This window comes from Platalea leucorodia (assembly GCF_965183815.1).
Source record: "Platalea leucorodia genome assembly, chromosome: 5".
Classification (NCBI taxonomy): Eukaryota; Metazoa; Chordata; class Aves; order Pelecaniformes; family Threskiornithidae; genus Platalea; species Platalea leucorodia.
Window position 1 is genome coordinate 89,272,410 of NC_138827.1, and position 20,520 is coordinate 89,292,929.

The 20,520-nt window shown below is 41.3% G+C and overlaps 1 protein-coding gene across 3 annotated transcripts; it reads right to left on the bottom strand.

The window, feature by feature from the left end:
• Window positions 1–486: 486 nt before the first annotated feature.
• On the bottom strand, window positions 487–20,424 carry IQCB1 (IQ motif containing B1). Of its 3 annotated transcripts, none has more exons than XM_082311749.1 (14): window positions 20,349–20,424; window positions 19,573–19,855; window positions 18,579–18,741; window positions 16,779–16,908; window positions 14,465–14,558; window positions 13,325–13,424; window positions 12,753–12,925; window positions 9,993–10,105; window positions 8,790–8,899; window positions 3,719–3,861; window positions 3,142–3,290; window positions 2,563–2,691; window positions 2,026–2,182; window positions 487–928 (listed from the first exon to the last, which is right to left on the bottom strand). In XM_082311749.1, exons 2-14 carry the CDS (start codon window positions 19,688–19,690, stop codon window positions 699–701), a joined length of 1,809 nt encoding a protein of 602 aa, XP_082167875.1. In that variant the 5' UTR covers window positions 19,691–19,855; window positions 20,349–20,424; the 3' UTR covers window positions 487–698. The 3 variants fall into 3 exon arrangements, with proteins under 3 accessions (XP_082167875.1, XP_082167877.1, XP_082167876.1); XM_082311751.1 differs by lacking the exon at window positions 20,349–20,424 and adding an exon at window positions 20,006–20,264; XM_082311750.1 differs by lacking the exon at window positions 20,349–20,424 and having other exon boundaries at window positions 19,573–20,264.
• Window positions 20,425–20,520: the final 96 nt, after the last annotated feature.

Consider the following 20,520-nt stretch of genomic DNA (forward strand, 5'->3'; position numbering starts at 1 on the left):
CAGATGGTCACACTGAGGCTACAATCCCATCTAACAGTTTGGACTGCGCCCATGTTACAATGCACTGCATTGGTTGTGGAAAGAACTGCGTGCTTTTAAGGGAAAACGCATATAAACCAAGAATATTGGCATTTTTTTTCCTCCCCTTGCTTTTTCGCTTGGTGCTATCAAGAGGCTGGCGGAGGTTCCTCAGGCCAAGCTTTGCCTATGCTGACCGGAGTTAGCTGTTCTACCCTGCCCTAAGCACCCAGCCTGCCTAGCGCTTGCTTGGCTTCTTACTGGTGTCTTGGTTTGTTCTGAACCCGTCTTTATCTCAAAGCACATCACCCGATAAAGTGTTTTGCTATAAAAGCCCAGGCTTTTACAATGGAGTGATTCTTTACGCATCCAAGTGTGAATAAGAACTGAAAAGCCAAAGATTATGAACTTACTTTTAAAGTGATAAAAATTACAAAATATCCTCATTTACAACTACAGTATTTAAATCCTATTTGCAACAGCACAATCAATAGGATCTAACTGTTGAGTACAGGAATAGATTCTTAACAGGATAAGTAAAATGCACTAAAATAAGGCTTTGGTCTTTTTCAGTGCTTTGTCTTACAACTCAAGTGTTTTCCTTCCTTAAAAACACACGCAAGTGAATGCATAGTGCAAGGTGTGAGTCTGGCTGAGTAAGAAATTCTTCTGCCTGTTACCTAAAAGGATTTCCTTCCACCAATAAATAGAGTTCCCAGTTCTGCATTTAGGGCATCATCAGGAATGACATCATCCTCCTCAAACTCATCTCCAAGCTTCTTCCACCATGGCCAGCGACTGTATTTCAGCATAGTGTTGTGGGATTGTCTTGCCTTGGTAGCTACAGGGACTGATCGACTCATAAAGACATCGAGATCTTTTTTTGTGGTCTCTGCTAACCCTGGAGCGTCTGTAAGAACAAGGAGAACAGTTTTCTGTATTTTGTTTTTTTTTAGGCTGCAGTTTTATGAGTATTTCAAACAAAAAAAGAAGGAGAGCTACCTTCCCGCTTCCCACTGTCCTAGGTCACTCTTTCCCCCATGCTAGCATTACAATTTTATGGCTGCATGATAAACCTGATTGGAGAAACAATCCAAATTAAGGCTAATCTGAAAAAATAAATAGATAATGGGGGAGGGAGAAGAAGGGGGGAAAGCAGGACTACTTCATGCACGTACAGCAGCGGCATCCACCAAAATGACTTCTTGTGAAACTACGACCTAACAGAAAGAGGATCTCCTGGTCGCCACTGCTGGATCAGCGCTCCCGGCGCAGGGTGACATCAGCGTAGTGTTTCCAGCGCGCTGGCGCAGCGGCACTGCGTATTCCCTGCCTGGGGGACCCGGCGCAGTGTAAGAGTGTGTTGCTGATTTGCCTGGTCAGGGAGCGATGAGCTGCAGTGACACAGCACGTGACACACTAAGTAATGGAATTCAGTAACTTGCTGAATTTTGTCCTGCTTGGGTGCTCTCTGGTGGCTGCAGTTTGCTATTCTTGCTCTTTCACTCCAGGCTACTTGTCTGGAATTAAAATAGCACAATAGTGAATTCCGTTTCAAATAAAGCCAGGCCAGAGAAAATTAAAATATGACTCGGAATTCATAGCTCAAAGATTTCCCTCTTTATCTGGAAGAGATGAGAGCACTTCAACCAGCAGCTGACTCACAACACAACAGACCAAAGCAAAAGAAAGGTAGAGGAAGAGGTCATGTGAGATCCCCTTCTTAGAAATTTTAATGCCTTTTACAGGGCCATTGCTTTTCTTGCGAACATAGAGAGAGACTTCTAGCAGAATAAGCTGCTCATTGAATAGCAGGTGTATCTACTTAACCTCTAGCAACACCTGGATGATCTCTAACAAAGCCTGAATCTCAAGATAAAGCATATGGCAAAGGAAGAAAGATATTTCAGTTTTGAAATGAGGCTTTACCACTGTTCCCTCTAATTTTCTCTCTAAATTAGTTTAATCCAAATGGTAATCAAAACTATGACCGGAGCAGTCACATACTCATTAGCAGCTCCACATCGGTGTTGACCTGAGCCAGTAACGTCTCTCTCCGCTGCGCTGCTCTCTGATCCAGTCTGCTCCTCAACAGGAACTGTGCCAGCTTTTCCTGGGCCTGCATATGTAATTCTTTACTCATTTCTTCTGACATTTGGGAAGCCTGGAGGAAAATAACAGTTTATTACCATTAGGAGCTGGTTATTTTAAATCTTTTGGGGGCAGAATAACATCTAAACAAGGAATGCAAATGCTGTTCTTAATTGTTAACTGAATAATTTTGCTTCCTCTGCAACTCTCTCCAAAACTATCCATCATCGAGTATATAAATTTTCCAATTATAGTTTGCTTTGGCCCTTTTTATTAGATTAATGGTTAAAATCCCCAATATCCTAGTACCTTGCTCTCAAACAAGCAGGGTTAATATATGCATCCCTCACATGGATTATCTTGATCAGAATTTATGAAGCTGAATATATTTCATCCCAACAGTATTTTCTGTTGCATCATTAATGAGAATTATGAAATGACTAAGAAACAGACCGGATGCAATTTGATGTAGTCATCCACCTTCTGCTGCAAAGCCAGTCTCTGCTCATCAGTCAGTCCCTTGGGATCTTTCCAAGGAGAGAGAGGCCTCCTCCTCCTTCTTTTTTCCAAGAATTTACAAGCCTTTGTAAAGAACATATGAGAATATGACAATCACAGACAGGAAGTTTGTCTTCTCACTTTGTTTGTAATCAATCAGTGAAAGAAAAATGTTTCAGTACTGCATCTGTTAAAGCATAAATTTAGCTCTGATGCTAAAAAGACAACAAACAACGGTCAGCATGAATACTAAATAGTAAGTAAAAACACTCATAATAAATTAGTGACCCATCTGTAGTGTGGTGAAATCCCAACCTTAGGTTTCAAAGTGGAAGCTCTTGTATTTTAGTTACAAGACTGTATATGCAAGGTTTAACCCGTCTAAGCAACCTGTGGCTCTAGACTACCATCCTCTGAATAATTTTTTAATAAATTATGGCTACCTCGACAGTAAGAGAACCAACAGAGCTTTTTGAGGCATTGCAATAATCCACTCAGTCCTATCTAATGTTAGAACAAAGTATATATACTTACTGCTCTCTGAATGATGACAGCTGCTTTATACTCCTTAAGAGATTGTCTCTGTTGATGAAAATTTCTTCTTGCTCTATACCCTCGCCAGAATCTCTGGATAGTTAATGCTGATTTCCCCTCCATTTCCTCCATGTACTTATTTACCTGACCTATAAATGTAACAAAAATCCAGTTATAAGACTGTGGGTTGGGATCTCTTAACAATTTGCATTTTTAATCCTCAAACTAGATAGTGCCAAAAAGAGCTTGGGTGCTATCAGTTAAAAACCCCTCTTCATCCAAGATCTGCTAGCTATGGGCCATGTCTCAGAGACGTGTAGCTGCAATGGAGCTTTGTAACATGAGAAAACTGGGTCTCCCTTTCTCCTACACCATTTTGAAGGCAGCAGATCTTGATCAGTAGTTACTGAGCCCTTGTAGAATTAGCATGTTCTCTGTCCGATAACTGGGTAAGGAGAAGGGACAGTAAGACTACAATGCAAACAGACATGCAAGATTAGGAAATACATTTGGGGAAACTGTTCTTAAGGAGACCCAGACAGTTTAATCTTCTGATATAGTTTAATATAAATCATACTGGCATGGATTATTTCCAGTAAGGCCAGCTGTCGTTCATGGAAGAGTCTCATGGCCCTCTGTCTCTGAAGTTGCATTTGCAGTTTTAGAGCCTCATCTTCCTTCTGTTTTTTTAAATGCTGCAGCTCCTGTTCCCGTTTAGCTCTGCAATACACAAACACATTAACAATTAGCTTAAGTTGTACGTTTCTTAAAAGCATCGCTTTCTCTTTGTGTTAAATGGTCCAGCATCGAGGGAGGAAATCCACAAAATAATCTGCCATCCCAGCTGTTGGCTGCAGGACCACACCAAGCAACAAGAAATCACTTGCAAGCTAACAAACTACCACACTATCTATAGCCACAAAATATTCTGAGCCAGTCACTCAATCTGGTATCAAATCAAAGGATATATTTTTACTCAGGATAAAGTTCTAAGGGCCCTGAAGGGAACAATGCTCCATGTGGGACATTCACAGTCAGCATGAACTAGAACAACAATTTTGACTCCATCATCTGGGGAAGTGGTAAAGCGACATTAGCCATCTGCTCCAGTACGCACCTTTTCCAGCGCATCCATCAGCAGGCATGGCACCTGCTTTACATAATACATACTATTATTTTTGTACTGACTGCAAGAGTAGGTCAGAATGGTGGCTGTTAAGGCTCACTTCTTAAATTTGGAGGGATTTTTTTTCTCTAGGAAATAGAGACTGACACATTTTCTGCATCAACTTTGTTAACAGAATGCTAGGAAAGAATTTTCTTGCAAATTCTTCCTGATCTGCACTAGTTGTTGTAATTTGATGTTAGGATGTTGCCCCACTGTGCTTGGCGTTGGAAAAGCCCCAGCAGATGTCTCACAGATAAGACAACTGAAAACTCTGTAACTGGCCCTGGAGTGTTAAAGCTAATAATAGCCTGTATATCAATTATATATATGCTAACGTATTAACATAGAGATTAATATATTAATACTAAATATACTAATGTATTGATACTAATAATTATTGAGACCACTCTGACATTCAGTGAAGCATGAGGAGCTGTGAGCTAGGACTCCCCCTCCCTTCACTATCCCCTCTCTTCCCAATGGACCTGACCTCATTAGCAGCTTAATGCTTGAGACTTGATGAGTTTACCCCACAATGAGGTAATGATGTGACTCCTTCTCTTCTCCTATTGCAGCAAAATCACTTGCCCGCTTAGGACCCGAGTACCCCCACTGGGCCCACAGCCCTGAGTTTTGCTCTCCTCTAGCATCTTTCCAGGGACAATGAAAGGAGCACCTTAAGCACTAGGAAAGAGAACAAATGGACAGAGCACAGGCATAAGGGGTGCCAGAAAGGGGGAAAAAAAAGCCGTAGACTAGAAGTAATGTCCAGCAATTTTGGTATTGCTGCATGTCACATAACTCAATAGTACTGTGAGTCTAAAGGCATTTGTGTGTTTCCCATCGCTACTATAAACCGAGTTGTAATTTTTGCACCAACCATACTTTCTCCTCAGTCTCTGTAACTGGCTGGGAAAGATGGGAAGCTATTGTGTAAAAGAGATGCTCTGGATTTAAAGATCTGGCCCTAGCTGATAAAACAGCCTCCACCATGATCTGAGAGGCCATAATCCTTTCATGACAGTAATGCAGACTTGAAGCGTGGCCACACATCTACCTACAGAGACAGATCATGATATACGTGATTACATCAGAACTGTCTCAGGGAAACTAGAGGTTTTCAGCCCACACATTTCCGCGTATTAGAGCTGTAAATCTTTGCATTTTTAATCCAGGCAGGCACATATTATACTTCTAAGCAGAATGATGTCACAGGATCAAACAGGACTTTTGATGACATTTGCTTGATAAAACTATTAATAATTTTCCCTAGAAAATTTTATCAGCTCCACTAGGTGGAAAACTACAAGAACGTTTCATGAACTTCTCAGATGTGCATCTGTGAAACTACTAATAGTGCCTGTCAGGTATTTAAATGTTTCTTTGATACTGATTCTTTCCCACGTAGTCTGCAAACACATGTTCTTCATTCTCTGTTCCTCCTAATGACAAGACATATTTGCTTGCACAAGACCACACTGTGACAGGGAAATGCCTCTGAACAGATGCAAAATCACACAGAGTAAGAGCCAAGCTTCCTTCAGCAGTTCATGGCACAGATCAGCCTCCCTCTGATCATCTCTTTATGTATATATATATATATATATAACTGTTTGGTTTTTGACACATGATTAATACAAATTATTGCCATTTTCACAGTTCTACAATTAGCTATGTAACAGTGAACTAACTTCAAGGAGAGATCACAGGCTTTAATATTCACTGAGGAGACATTTCTGAAACCACAGAGTTTCAGGAGTTTATAAGTTGCAGAGTTTAAGATCTTCCACTGCAGCTGCAGGTGAGCCAAGTTTGGAGTTTCAACCCCAGCAGTATTTAACCACACTTGTTCTAAAATAAATCTGTGAACATAACCAAACCCTGACTGTTAAAAATTCAAAAGTCCTCTTGAAAGTTTTTCTACAGTCATGCTCGCAGTATTCCAAACACTATTTTTCAGCACAACGCTAACTGCAGTTCGACCTACACAGAAAAAAAAAAACAACATTGGAGCTGTACAGTTACTATACTGTACTCAGTACATTAGGACTGACTGAGCCATGAACACACAACTGTAAGAATATTAATATATTTCCATTCCTCTCAAGATTAAACACATTCAAAAGTCCATTTAAATGACTCAAGAACTACTCAAGAGGCGCATGCTAACACTTACGATACTGAAAATATGACACAAGAAAGTCAAGTAGCTTGTTGATTGCTGAGAGCCTTGCCACCCTTTCCCTTCTGCTTTACCATGTTATGTCTTAGCCCGTCATCCAAGTTTTCTGGGCTATGATTTTGTCTTGCGGGCTTGCAAGGTGCCTGATGAGGGCAGGAATATTGGCTCAAAGAGTACAGTGGAGTAAAAAGGAGTGATGTGGATGTCATTCTTGGTGTTTCAGCCAAGTTGGCCCTCAACAGACACACCGCTTCCCCCTGCAAATCTTCCAGAATTTAAGGACTACACCCTAGATAGTCCAATATCTTCTTAATGCCAGTCTAGATGACAAATCGTAACTGTCTGCTTTCTAACACCTTGATCATAATGCAATGTGATTTGACTAATTGATTTCTAAGACCTAGTTTTGACACCATTGTGCTCAACGTGTGCAAAAAAAGGTTAAAAAAAACCTGCTGTGGAGCCTGAACTTGATTTAGATCCCTTAGTCGATGTTAAATTCAGACTAAATTTCTCAAAAGAGTTAGCCTAACATGTGCTAACATTACTGCTGAAATCCTGCTTCAAGACAAGCATTATTTACATAGCTTCATTCTTCTGTGGTGCTCCAAGTCAGAGGACACTATTTCTAGGTCATTGAAGTGACTCCACTTCTGAGAGTCAAAGATTTTAAATATTAATGAAGAACAAGGTCTCGCAAGCACTATACTGAGCAAGCACTATGGTCCTTGGTTTCTGTAGCACTCTGGCATGGCAGACTGGAAACTCCAGGACAGCTCCACATTCAATTTATGGTGGAATTTTCTGGCAAGTTAACTGTGAACCACTTAACTGTTCTACCACCAGCAGTACATCATCTTCTAGTGCTATTTAGTGCAATCCCATGATACAGTGGGGCGTACTTTTAGTTTTCCATATGCCATACATTTTTACACTGAAAACATATAAAACCATCATAGAAGTAAGTTTTTTCATGGAGAAGTTTGGCAGCTGGGAAAGGGGACAGTTGGAGCTTTTGGCACCAGAAGCAGCAGTTTGGTACTGCTGGAAAAGCACATTGTTTGGATGTTTCTGCTGAAAGAACCTGTAGTGAAACAGCTCATATTGGTATTACATTACCTTTATTTTTCAGAAATAACAGCTGACTGGAAAAAGGCATCTTCAAGATGAATGAACTCTTGGTCAGCCCAAACTTATGCCCTAGGACATGGGAACAAATCCTCAGGGAAGCTATTTCCAGGAAGGACAGCAAACGAATGGGAATAGCCAGCGTAGATTTATCACAGGCAAATCACGTTTGACCAGCCTGATTGCCTTCTGTGATGAGATGACTGGCTCTGTGGACAAGGGGAGAGCAGTGGATGTCATTCTCCTTGACTTTATCAAGGCTGTCATCACAGTTTCCCATGCAGGGCAGGGCTGACACTGAGTGGAACCTCCGCAAACACAGAAAATGGGTCCACAGAAACCACATGAAGTTAAAGTGGGAAGTTCTACACCTGGTATAAAATGACCTCATGAACCAGGGCAGGTTGGGCACTGACTACCTGGACAGCAGCTCCAATGAAAAGGACCTGGGGCTCCTGGTGGGTGACAACTCGAGCATGAGCCAGTAGCATGCCCCTTGCAGTAACAAAGGCTAGTTGCATTGTGGGCTGCACTAGCAAAAGCAGAGGCAGCGGGTTAAGGAAGATTATTATTTTGCTTTATTCGGCACTCCTGAGGACACACCTGGAATATCGGCCACACTCCACTGGGCCCCCCAGTAGAAGACAGATATTGACAAACTGAAGGGACAGAGACTGTTCAGACGGGGACAATTAGGGCTATGGAATGCATGATATACAACGACAGGTGAAGAGGTGCGCTTGTTCGGGCTAAAGGAAGGGAAACCTAATTTCTGTTTTCCGCTACCTAAAGGAAGGGAAGACAGAGCCAGAGTCTTAGAGATCCACAGAAAAAGGACGAGAGGCAGTGGTAAAGAGCTGCAACAAGGGAATTCCCACTGGCTGCAATGGAAGAACTCTTCGCAAGGCAAGGCAAGCAGCACCAGGACAGGGACCAAGTGAGATGGTGGGATCTCCATCCTTGGAGACCTCCAGAACTGGATATAGCCCCAAGCAGCCGGATCCCATTTTGAGGCTGGCCCTACTTCAAGCAGGAGACTGGATTAGATGACCTGAACTTTTCCTGTGACTCTGTGACCTGAGAAAAACCAAACCAAACCAAACCAAACTAAACCAAACCTTCCTACTAGATTCTTCTCGTTAGTGCTTTTTACAAATCCATACTGTTTACCTGAAGCTTCTCTGTAAAGTGGTCACTGCTTGGGGTAGTTTTTTCAGCCTTTTCCTTGTCTGAAATCCCCTCCACGTAGCCTGGATTATACAAGCTGCTTGATGCTGCCTCTGAAATGAATAAAGCAGTTGGTAGAATATTTTCCCTGCATATAAAACCACTTTATTACTGCTTCCATATTTGGAACAACCTCCACATTTGGAGAAAAAACGTCAGTTTTCAGACGAAAATTCAGTATTTGTAACAGCTTGGGGAATTTAAGGTCCTATAAGACAGTTATTATCATGACACCTGTACTTGCTCCAAAGGCAATTAATCTAATCATCTGGATTGATGCTCTCTGTGGTAAACAAATGAATCTACAGCACAAATATATATATTAGCTGCATTAATCAATGTTAGAAATTTGTATTTAAAACACCTAAAGCACTTGATATTTGAAATGGTGATTCAATCAAAATACCTACACACTAGAGAGGACAGAAAGACAAGTTTGGAGAAATAGCAGCAGGAAAAATGTTACATTTGCAGTATGATCAGTAGTCACTGAAATGCAAACAACATTAAAAAAAAATCAATTCTATTCTTAAATGGAATTTAAAAATCAAAACCAAAAACAATAAAAAAAAAAACCACAAAACACCCTGCTCTGTTGAAGATGAAAGCACGTCTCTACAAACATAACTCTGGTTTCCTTTAAAGTACTGTCTCTGAGAAACCTGAATGTAAAATTTTGGTAAGAAGCTCATAAAACACACATTGTCTCTTTTATTGGGAACACAGCCCAGAAGGTGTTCTTACTGAACATTCCCTCTGTATGACTTAATTCTATATGAATGCTGCCTAGAATTCAGACATCTAAATTTGTAACACTGATGTGAGAAAAGCAGATACAGTTATTTTTGTTTTGTAGTTAGCAAAACAAAATTATTTTTCCCCCCTTCGGTTGTATAGAAATCTATGGTGAATCTGCAACAGAAAGTCAAACTCTTGAGTCACAGTTTCACACCTTAATCACTGGACAATTTCTTGATGTCTTCAAAAATAATGGAGAGAAAAAAGAATTAATAAATAGGAAATTTAAAAATCCATTAATATGCTTTGAAAAGCATCACCAAAGTGATAGAGTAAATCCATTCTAAACATACATACATCACATGTAACTAGGCTTTCTCATACAAAAGTCTCATTAAACTTCAGCACCTGCATTTCTCCTTTTCCATTGGATTGTTCCAAGTACAGCAGGTCCAAGAGTTGACTGAGATCCCTGTCAAATCCTTTGCCAGTCCACTGTTTACTTAAAAGCCCTTTTAATCCTAAGAGAGAGAGAAGCAGCACGTGATACCGCTAAGGTGAATTTTTCTTTTCAGGATTTCAAACTAACAATTTTCAAGTCAAAAAGTCAAATCTGATTCTACGTGCAAAGGAACGCTAGAGCTGAACACCATCAGACATCTTTGAGTTTCAACACAGAATATTATCAATGAGTATCTGGTGCTCCAACCATCACAGATAAGTATTGTACAGTGATTGTAATTTTGTATGTCCAAGTCACTATCTATTCTGTCTACATAACTGGCAGTTAAAATTATCAATGTACTTTCAGTGTCTTATCAGTAAGTCATTGTAAGATACTAAAAGGATGTAAAGCACCATGCAAGTGCTAGGTTTTATTAGAACTGCTTTCATATTTTTCGTAATAAAATTTATTTATTTATAACTGGAATTCTTCGATGTCTTATCTGTATAGCATAGTTTAACTATGAATACATGTGCATCCACTCCCTGAGACAAAATAGCTTTTTAGGTTTGCAGTAGCAGACTTGTGCTCCGCCCACAACACACATACACTCCCTGTGCTGCGCACAGGACACGAGTAGACCGTAACACATGCTTTTAGCTTTGTATCAGACAAATCCCAGAGCCTGGCAGTTCTGCAGGGAGTTGGAGGGAAAAGGAAGGAGGGCAGGAAGCAGACACGTGTTTGGATAGCCTCCTGAAGAACTGCAGATTCAAGTAACATTTCCATGTTCAAATCATTGTCCATAAGCATATTCATACACTAGGCAACTCCAAGACTCACATATACTTACAGGATCTGGATATGGAGCACGAAGTCCTTCACGCAAACAGAAGTGGTACCTCTGTTCTATCACACATGCGCCCTTTTGGAAAGCCGATGGCGGTTAAACACTTCAGGAGAGAGACAGGTGAGACTCCAAACGGAGTCAGTGGGTGCCCTAAGGCTGCCTGAGCCCTGCAAAAGCACGTAGCCTGGCTACACAAGGTAGTTCCCTCACAGAAGTCCTGTGGGTCTGACACAACCGTTTCCCAGTTTCTGTACAGACTACACAGCCATATGCACCTTCCAGCTACTGACAGCGAGTACCTCAAGTGCGCCTCTCAGATATGTCAACTCATGCAGACAAAAAGACCAGGCCCCCCTGGAAACCTGATGTGCTAGTCTTGGAGATGTGAGGCTCAGGTGACATCCCCACCTCCAGCAGGCTCCCTTTACTGACAGAAAGCTTACACTGAAGTACCTCACACTGGCAACGGTTATGAGCCACTGTGAAGCCAAGTTACTGCAACGAGATGGCCAGATGGTGGAAATGCTGGAATGCTTTCTTTGCTGCTGCTCTTCCTCAAACTATCTAAAGGATTCCAAAGCTCGAGTGAAAACTAATGTAAGGACTCAAACTTAAAAAAAAAATAGAGGAAAAAAGTGCTATTTTTTTTTTTCTTAGAAACAGGAAATGTGTACAGAAGAGAGATGAAGAGTCTCTAAATGACTGTGGCATATTGTGATTCTAGAGCAAAATAAAGCATAATCCTTTGATGGAGACTTGCACCTCTTCAGACAAATCAGCATTCTACAGCTGGGATGATCAGACCATCACAGCAGCTTCCCAAGAATCCGCAATGTGATACCAGCCTTAAGCATGTTATACTTAATTTCACACCAAAAGGAAGCCCTCCTCTCTCAATTCTGTAGGCAAAAGATGGCAAAGCTGCCCATCTGGTCCAGAAATTTATCTGGCTGGTACTGCCTAATAAGTAGTCAGCAAAAGCGTAAAAAAAGGGAATTGGACCTTTTTGCCTAACATACCCACTTCTTACTGTCCTTGTCCCCAAAGGACTGAAGCTGCTCACAAGTAGTTTTGACCATCAACAACATCCAGATTATAAAAGACCTGGCAAACATCAAAGCCTCTTTCTTAGTCTCCATGGGCATGACAGGGGACAAAGGGGTTTCCTGGAGCTCCCTGCTAGGCTAGAGACAGAAACATTAAATGGGACATCTCATTAAATAATGAATAACATAGAGCAAATTATATGCATACTCAGCCTCCTCATCTAAAGGCATCAAGACAGAACGATAAACTCATTTCATGAATTCTTGGAAAGAGTTCATTCCAATCCCTCGGATATCAAAAGAGAGTCAGCGCCTCAGTAACGGAACAGCACCTATCAGATAAGCAGGCCTGTAACAGCCAGGGTCAGAAGTTGGCTCTAAGTAAAACTTTCATGCTTCTGGATTAGTGAGCCTTAGCACACTGGCAGATGCCCGACACATGGCTCTTACTGTGGCAGTCCTGGCACCCTGCTACTAAGATCTCTCAATATCCAGCCTGCACAGGAAAAAAGATGCAGAACATCACATAGAAAGAAGTAAAGCCCATCAGGTTGGAAGCAACAAACAACAGCTTTAAGAGACAAGTTGCCACACGCAGAGCCCTCAACATACAGAAGAAAATAAATCTATGAAACAGAAAGAGGCGTGGCACCTTAAACTACAATGAAAATGAACAGAAGAGAAGGAAAAAAAACCCAACAACACAGCACTGCAGTTTCCATCTGTATTGGATAGTTGCTGAACCAAGACAGGAAACCTCCACCTTTGTATTTTCACAGTGAATGCAAGAGGAGGCCGAGTGAGTGGTCCCATGCATGTTTACAAACCTTTGTAGCGAGCTGTGAGTAACTTGACAAGCTGCTTGCAAAATTTTGCCACCACCAATAGCAGTTTTGTTGCAGCATTTCCTATGACAGGGTTGGTAGTAGACGAAAGCTTATAAACAAGTTCATCCAGAACAGAGTAAAGGGTCTCTTCATCAACCTGAAGCAAGACAGAACTTTAAAAAGAAGAAAAAAAAAAAAGAAAAAAAAAAGGTGGGGACACACACACACACACAGAATTGAAGTGTTAATTACAAACTATAAGCTTTTTAACAGTGACTTATTTTTAGATATGTCAGGCATTCAGCAAGTCAACATACCCAGCTAGCTGGACCAGCAATCTGATCCAGGCAGTACTACTGTTTCAATCAACTGATTCCCATTCCCTCAATTTAACAGCAAGATAAAGAAAATAGCTATTTTTTCTACTTCTACAACAAAAACCAGGGGAAAAAAAAAAAAAAAAACAAAACACAACAATTCTTGTATATGAAAAAGTTCTATTTCACCAAGCAGTACTGAACTGAGTTTTAAATTTAAAATTCAGAAAAATCAATGATATAAAAGCAACTAACCTATTGACCCTCAAAATATTGTGTAAAACAGACATCATTATAACTGCCGTTTCAACATCGTCTGTTATTAACAACTGGAGGAAGTGATCACTCTGCAGTACTGCAAAAAAACCAAAAACAAGCAAACAAGAAATCACACAATCAGAACCAGACTTGAAAATACTGTAAAACAAATAAACTTCACTATGGAACATAAGCCATAGCAAGTAAAACCAGATACTGTTTGTGGAACAAACTCTTTTATAATTTTTACACTGAAACTTAGTGGAATAAATAAGCTACTTCAACATCCAAAAAACATGTTGAGCCCTGTTTTTCTGCCTTTGGATATCCCTCAGGCACTGGTGTTGCAATGGAATAAAAGCTTTAAAACCTTTTATGTTTCTTATTACAACAGTGGAATTATCACTAGGGCAACAATATCCGGAAAAGATAAGGACTTCAACCTTGACAGTTTGTTACACCTGGTTTATTTAATGCAAGTCCACTGATGTCCTTAAAGCACCATCTTTTTATTCCAGTGTGTCACTGTCTACACATTTAGTAATTTTTCTGGCCATGTGTGTTTTTAGTTACATATTTTATGATCCTTAGGTTTTTGTTCTATATTAGAAACAAAACCAAATTCTGCTTTTTAAAATCAGTGTGATTAACATAACGTTTAATTGAAAGCTTATCTTGGTCAGAAGTGTATAGTGAAGTTTTTCAGATGTTTGTAAAATTTCCTGGCATGGCAACAACTTCAGAAAACTGTTTTCAAGTCCATCCACTTTTCAGGGCCAGCAACGTACTCTGGTCAAATTTCTGCATACGTTAATCACACACAGGTAAAAAGATTAACTGTATCTTATTAGAAAAAAAAAATCTGATTTTTTTAAGGTACAAAATTACAAAGCGAAATCACAGGAAAACACTTTTAATGTTTGCTTCTGAAAGACTAGAAGAGGAACTCTTTAGTATTTCCCTTTAGTGGATCTTTTCCATTTTCGATATTGCTGTTTCTGTTGAGTGGACTACTTCAAGAGATTGATCTACTCCAATTTAGAAAACTAGGTGGAGATTAGCTTAAGAATGATTCTTGATACCTGTAGATGGCATAAATAAATTTTCAGGTGTTTTATGGGTTTACTTTTCCCTTACCGCATGCTGCTAGTTGAATATGCCCACCGAACAGCCAGCAGATGGCATCAGTTACTGTTTGGAACCAGTGTAAAAACTCTTGTTTTTCTTCATCCTAAACAAAACAGAAGTAGGTAAAAGCATGTGTATGTATCTTCACTGAGGACTTCAGCTTGAAGTGGGAAGGTTTGCATGCTTCCCCAATTTGGAGACCAAAACTCCGCCAAAATTCCCAAATGAGGTTGGTGAAACTGCAGGAACCAGTCAAAAAAAATAACTTGTGAGTCCTTCAAGGCCAGAGATCAACCAAGAAAATCTAAACATACTAAAAAAAGCATCCATTCCTGAAAACATCATAACAGGGAGAGAGAAGTCTTGTTTACTCCTTAAAAAATATTTGATAGCATAGGAGAGCTAAGAAGACAAATAATACCTCAATACAAATGCATCATAGATTTAATACACAAAATGGGAAATATGTTATTTAAGATTAAAGCACAGGAAAAAAAGGGTACAAAGTGGCCAAGGACACAGTTAAAATGGAAAAGGTTCCTAAAAACTGGCATGGTGAGGCTTCAGAAGCACCTCCTAGTTGGAGGCCTGGGAGCAAACACCAAACCACTATTAAGCTGAAGTTTGATCAGTCTGCCAAACAGACTATGCTATGTGCTTGCCTGTGATAACACTGGTCTGGAAAAAATGACGAGGAAGAATCCAGGTCTTCATATATGAATGCACATATGCACGCACAGTCTAGAGTCTGTGTTCCAGGTGTGAGCCGCAGGCCACTGGAAATCTAGAATCTTGGTGTGTGGACAGCAAAAGGGCTTTTGATAGTACTACAATGCTGACAAATGTTGTTACAAAGCACTTGGCCTGATATCTCCCACATTAATTGAGCCTCCACAAGTGAAACTCTGGAAAGCCTTATTCCTAGATCTGTGCTCTAAGTCCCAGCCATCAGTCATGGTTTAACTTTGTATTTGGTTCTTACTGACAATGAGAGATACAAAATCACAGCAATAAGTTAAGCTGTAATATTATCTGTTCTGCGTTTTGGCAAAACATTAGTTTCTGAAAGCTATTTCAGTGCTTCCTTGACTTCAAAGACTTGTGCAAAAAGCAAATGAGGGCAGAATAAACTACTAATCTCCACTGGTAGAGTGGGATTTCCAAAGTTCCACTGAGCAAGCACCAAGTCTCGGTGCCCAGTCACCTCTGAGACCACAAGGTTTAAAAGCTAAAGTACTAATTATAATGCAGACTACATTTGTATTCAAAAGAAATCTTTGCCCAAAAGCATGACTCAAGTAGCATGGAAGCTGAGACATAATAAGAAAGTGTGGGGGAAATTACATATTGCGGATAAGACTCGAGTCTCCTGGGATGTCATTCAGGAAGCTTCCTTAAGCACTAAATGCACTTCTAAAGTAGTCAACTAACAGAAAATATGTTACTCTACTGATACTTTCTGAGAATTGATTGTGTTTGTGGTGTCCAGCACAATACTCTGTATGAAAAGTTTGACTAAGTGCAAGAAGCCAGTGAGCCAAGAAAGGAGATACTAAGGGGAAATGGGGATATTAAAAGAAACTATCAGAATCCATGAGGTTGGTTATTTCAATTATTCATGGGTTTCCTTTGTTGTTTTTTTTTCCTTCTGATCCCGGAACTCGGACTGCTTCAAAAGCATGAGGGAACCTAGCTGGGCAAAACCCTTCATCTCTGCAAAAAGAGAGTGTTCAAATGTACAAATCCTACAAAGTCTGCCTTTGGGGTTCCCAAAGGTTCAGAAGCAGTGAGCCTTTTTGGAATTTTTTGCCAATTTTGTGGCAGAAATTGTATGGCAAAACAAACTTCAAGAAATCTGATTTAAAGTCTTAAGACTTCCTAAACCTTTTTTGTAAAGCTGAATAAAGCAGTGGGAACAGAGCCGTTACAAAGACTGAACTAATTATATGCAAAGTTAAAAAGACACTACTGTGACTGGGATGCTGCCTTTTGTAAGGCATTTTTTTCTATCATACTGCTCTAATTCTTCTATGCTACTTATAATTGCATTCCTTTCCCCGCCTTTAAAACTTGCAAAAAGTAGTAGCCAAACTCTTTAAACAAACCTATGGTAAGAAACTAGCTTTGCACATGTAATGGACCAAATGCTCCACAATGACAGATTTCAGTTTCAAAGCTCCAAGGCATAAGAAAAACTACTGTAATTTCTGGAAAATAAATTTTCATAATACAGTGTCCCTAGAATACTATCCTACTTATACAATACGTAACCTTGGAAAGTTTACAGAGGCTCTCTGCTCTTTTAACTACAAAATTTAAATACCTTGATTGCTCGGATAAATCGTGCTTGCAAGCGTCTTCCCAAAAACAGCAGGTTGTCTACAGCTGAAGGAAGAAATTTCTTGTAAAATTCCTCAGGATCTTCTTTCACCTCTAGTCCTACACAACAATGACTGAAATGGGGGGGAAAAAAATATCAATCTGAATAGTTGAAGGCCTGTTTGAACAGCTTTGAATGAATGTCACATCATCGGAGAAGAAATGCTTCACTGGCATGGGACAATTCAACACTGAACAACAGTTAACTACTGTGACTGGCTCCAAGGTAGCTGCCTCAAAAGGAAGAGGAATCACTGGCAGGCTGGAGACAGCAAGTATATTACTACTTATTACAGCATGTCTCAGTTTAAAGCATATCCAAGGCGCTTTCTCCTTTAGCTTCACAGGATCTATTCACGCTCATTCCACATGTTAGGGAAGGGCTCTGATGGTCATAAATAAAAAAAAAAAAAAGGCAAAATTAAAAGGTAGACAAAAATGTCATAGAGGAAACCTGATGAAGGGGGTGCAGATCAGGCAACGAAAATATGTTTAAAAAAAATATTATTTACCACAAAATCTTCAGCGAGTCTGTCTGTCTACGACTTTCCTCTAACTGAGTAATACATGTGGGCTAGAAATCAGTTCTCCAGATCTCAGTTTTCTTATTTTACTCACCGCAAACACGTCGGTCATTTCTGGAAGACTTTTTACAAGAAACTGCACGTTTTACGACTGGGAAGTTTTTCAATTCTTTACTCTGCACTGATACTAGTGCAACAAAAGAGTCTTCCTAACTTTTTATGAATTTTGCTTTCTGACATCTTATCTAGGCTTTGTTAGCCTTTTGTGAATGCACACACGTAACGCTTTGCTTACCAAAGCCCTTGGAAAGCAAATTCTAGGCATGAAGCTGAGATTCATCTAGTTACAAAAGGACATTTTTACAGCTAAAATAAATTTCAGTTTTCTCTGCAAACTGAAATAGCTTATAGCGGATGATTAAGTATCACACAACTCTGGTGATAAATCTTGCATCTCTTAGTGAAATTCCTAGCATTAAAAATTCATACTACACTGCAGATATGACATAAATAAGAGATGGTTGCCTAATTGCTTCATGCCTTAGAATTTTGTTCCCTAGTTAAGCCAAAATCAAGTACAACTTGCAGAAAATTTAAAACTTATTATTTTTCCTGGTGTCAAAGATTGAGATTGAATCACTAGGGATATGAGTTTAAAGTTGTCTTATTTACTAGCTATGCATTAAACTTCATTATGCCATTCTCACAATGTCACTACATCAAGCTACCTAGTCCATATGAACTGTGTCCTCTATTAGTTTAAAATGTAAATAGATATTTAAAATAGGTATATTAAATAGATATTTAAATAGATTCAAGCCAAGCTGTGAGTCAATAAGGCTGAAGATTTTTGCAAGACGAAATGTAAGTAAACAAACTTTTAAAAATAACTGCAATTCAAAATTAGCAATTACTGGGTAAGAACTGTGACACTGATGAGTACTGTTCACAAAAAAAGGTAAAGCCAACACAAAAAATGTTCCCACCAAACAGTTTACCCAGCTCAATGAAACACAATGCGAATGAATTAAACAGGACCAATTAGGCTATGCCTGACCCCTCTGCTCTTGACTGCTCCCTGCACTTTAACCCTGGCCTTTCCTGAACAACAAGCCTTGTTCTGGATGGGAGCCAACGTATTACAGCTTGAAAAGAAAAAGAGCAAGATGAAAAGCCAGTAAGAAAACAAGAAGAAAACTTCTTAGCAGTTTTTCTTTTACCTTAGTATCTCTGCTAGCTGGGCAGCAGTAGCCCAGCCTCCACACAGTCGAGAGTGGTCTTGTCTAAGGACCAGCATGCAGTACTGAGCAAGATCATAATCGTATATATCTTGCTTAATTTTTTTTGACTCTTCACACCCCAAGGAAGCACTATTTAAAATTCCTGTGGGAAGAAAGCAGGAGAGAGACAAAGAGGAGCGTAAGATTCTGATGTGCAACATTTTTTTTTTTTTCTTTTTCCAGAACGTAAGAGGAATATGTGTACGCAGAGCCAGGATTAAGGTAATTCTAAAAGTGCTAATAACAGCATAAAATATTTTGTCAGCATTTTTCACTCCTACAGCTACAATCCATTTCTTAGATTACATGACAATTGGGAAGGATAGCTAAACTTAGGTTTCCATTTTCTCATTACACATTTAGTAGTAAAACATACACCACCTGGGATATAGCCCATTTGTATGAATTTCCTAGGCCAGATAAAACCACAACCACTGTGAAACATATAGCTTCCTTATAATTACATCCCAATTTAGAACAGGACCTAACTTGTTTCTACTGTTTCTACGAGCAGTGGCTATGTGGCAAAAGGAAAGACAGGGGGAGTCACACAGGAGCTCGCGATTGCGTGTCTATGTTAAGACTTAAAAATTGAATACTGACGACCACTCTGGTTCTCTACCCAAAAGCACTGGGAGAAATTATTTCATCAAGTGCAAGATCCTTGCCCACATCAGCAGGGGCTTACAAACACGGTGACGGCTGAAAGGGAGAAAAGACTTCCTCTCCATTTGCTCCCAGCTCCTCCTCCTTACTGTCGCCAAGCCAAACACCACTCAATACCACTCTCAGCAAAAGCTGTATTATCAACCTTACAGAGTTTCCAGCCCTGCCAGAAATATTCCGAAAAAACTTCTGTATTTAAGGAGGCAGAAGGAAGGACTGTCCACACTTCACTACCTCACCCTTTTACTTTAGAAACGGTATTAATTACCCTTTAACTTCAGAAGTAGCAGGGGGATGTCCTGTTCTCTGCTCTCAGTGACCTGAGCAGCTAAGGCCAGTACCCGGGGGTCCGCAGCTGCCAGCCCCACGCTGGGCGCGTTGGCCATAGGAAACAGAGAGAGGCCCGCAATACCATCGACTCAAGCCTCGTTCCCTTTTTGTTTCAGTGCAGGGTGGGGTCCTTAAGCCACTGCTTCCACCAAACCTCCAGCTCCCGCACCGTCAGCTGGAAGCTGACGCTCCGCTCTGCGCCTCGGGCTGCAGGTCTCCCCCTGAGGAAGGAAACAAACATGGAGGAAACCCCATCCACGATCCCTCCCGTCGCCTCTCGAGGCCGCGGGCACCGGGACTGGCTCTGCCGGCAGCGCAGGGCTCCAGCAGGGCGGCCCGAGCGAGGCCTCCCTGAGGGCCGCCAGCATCACCTCGGCCACGGGCGGGGCGGGGCAGGGGCCGCGGAAGGGCGCTGCCCGCCAGCAGGGCGGCGAGGGACAGGTGCCCTCTCCCACCGGAGTCACCTCAGCACCCCCACGGCCTCCGCTAGTGGCGGTGACCGGTGCCACGGAGCCCCCGGGGCCGGGAACCCCACGGGCGGGGCCGTCAGGGGCGCTCTGAGGGAAGCCCCTTCCCCTCGCACCGCCGCGCGGGGGCTCCCCCACTTCGGGGCGGGGGCGGGGGGGGGGTGCCCACGAACCCGCCGGCTCTAACCCGACCGCGCCCCCACAACCCCCCCCCCCAGCTGTGTGGTCGCGGCCGCTCTCCACCAACCAGAGCTCTCCCCTGAAGGAGGAGGGTGTCATTTGCATATCCGCGTGCGGGCTGGCACCGCCGACCGTTCCACTCGTGGAAATCTACAGAGGGACGTCTCGTCGACCCAATCCAAGCCCACGCTGCCCGTGACGCGCCTAGCGAAGGGGCGGGGCTTCGGCGGCGTCGGCCT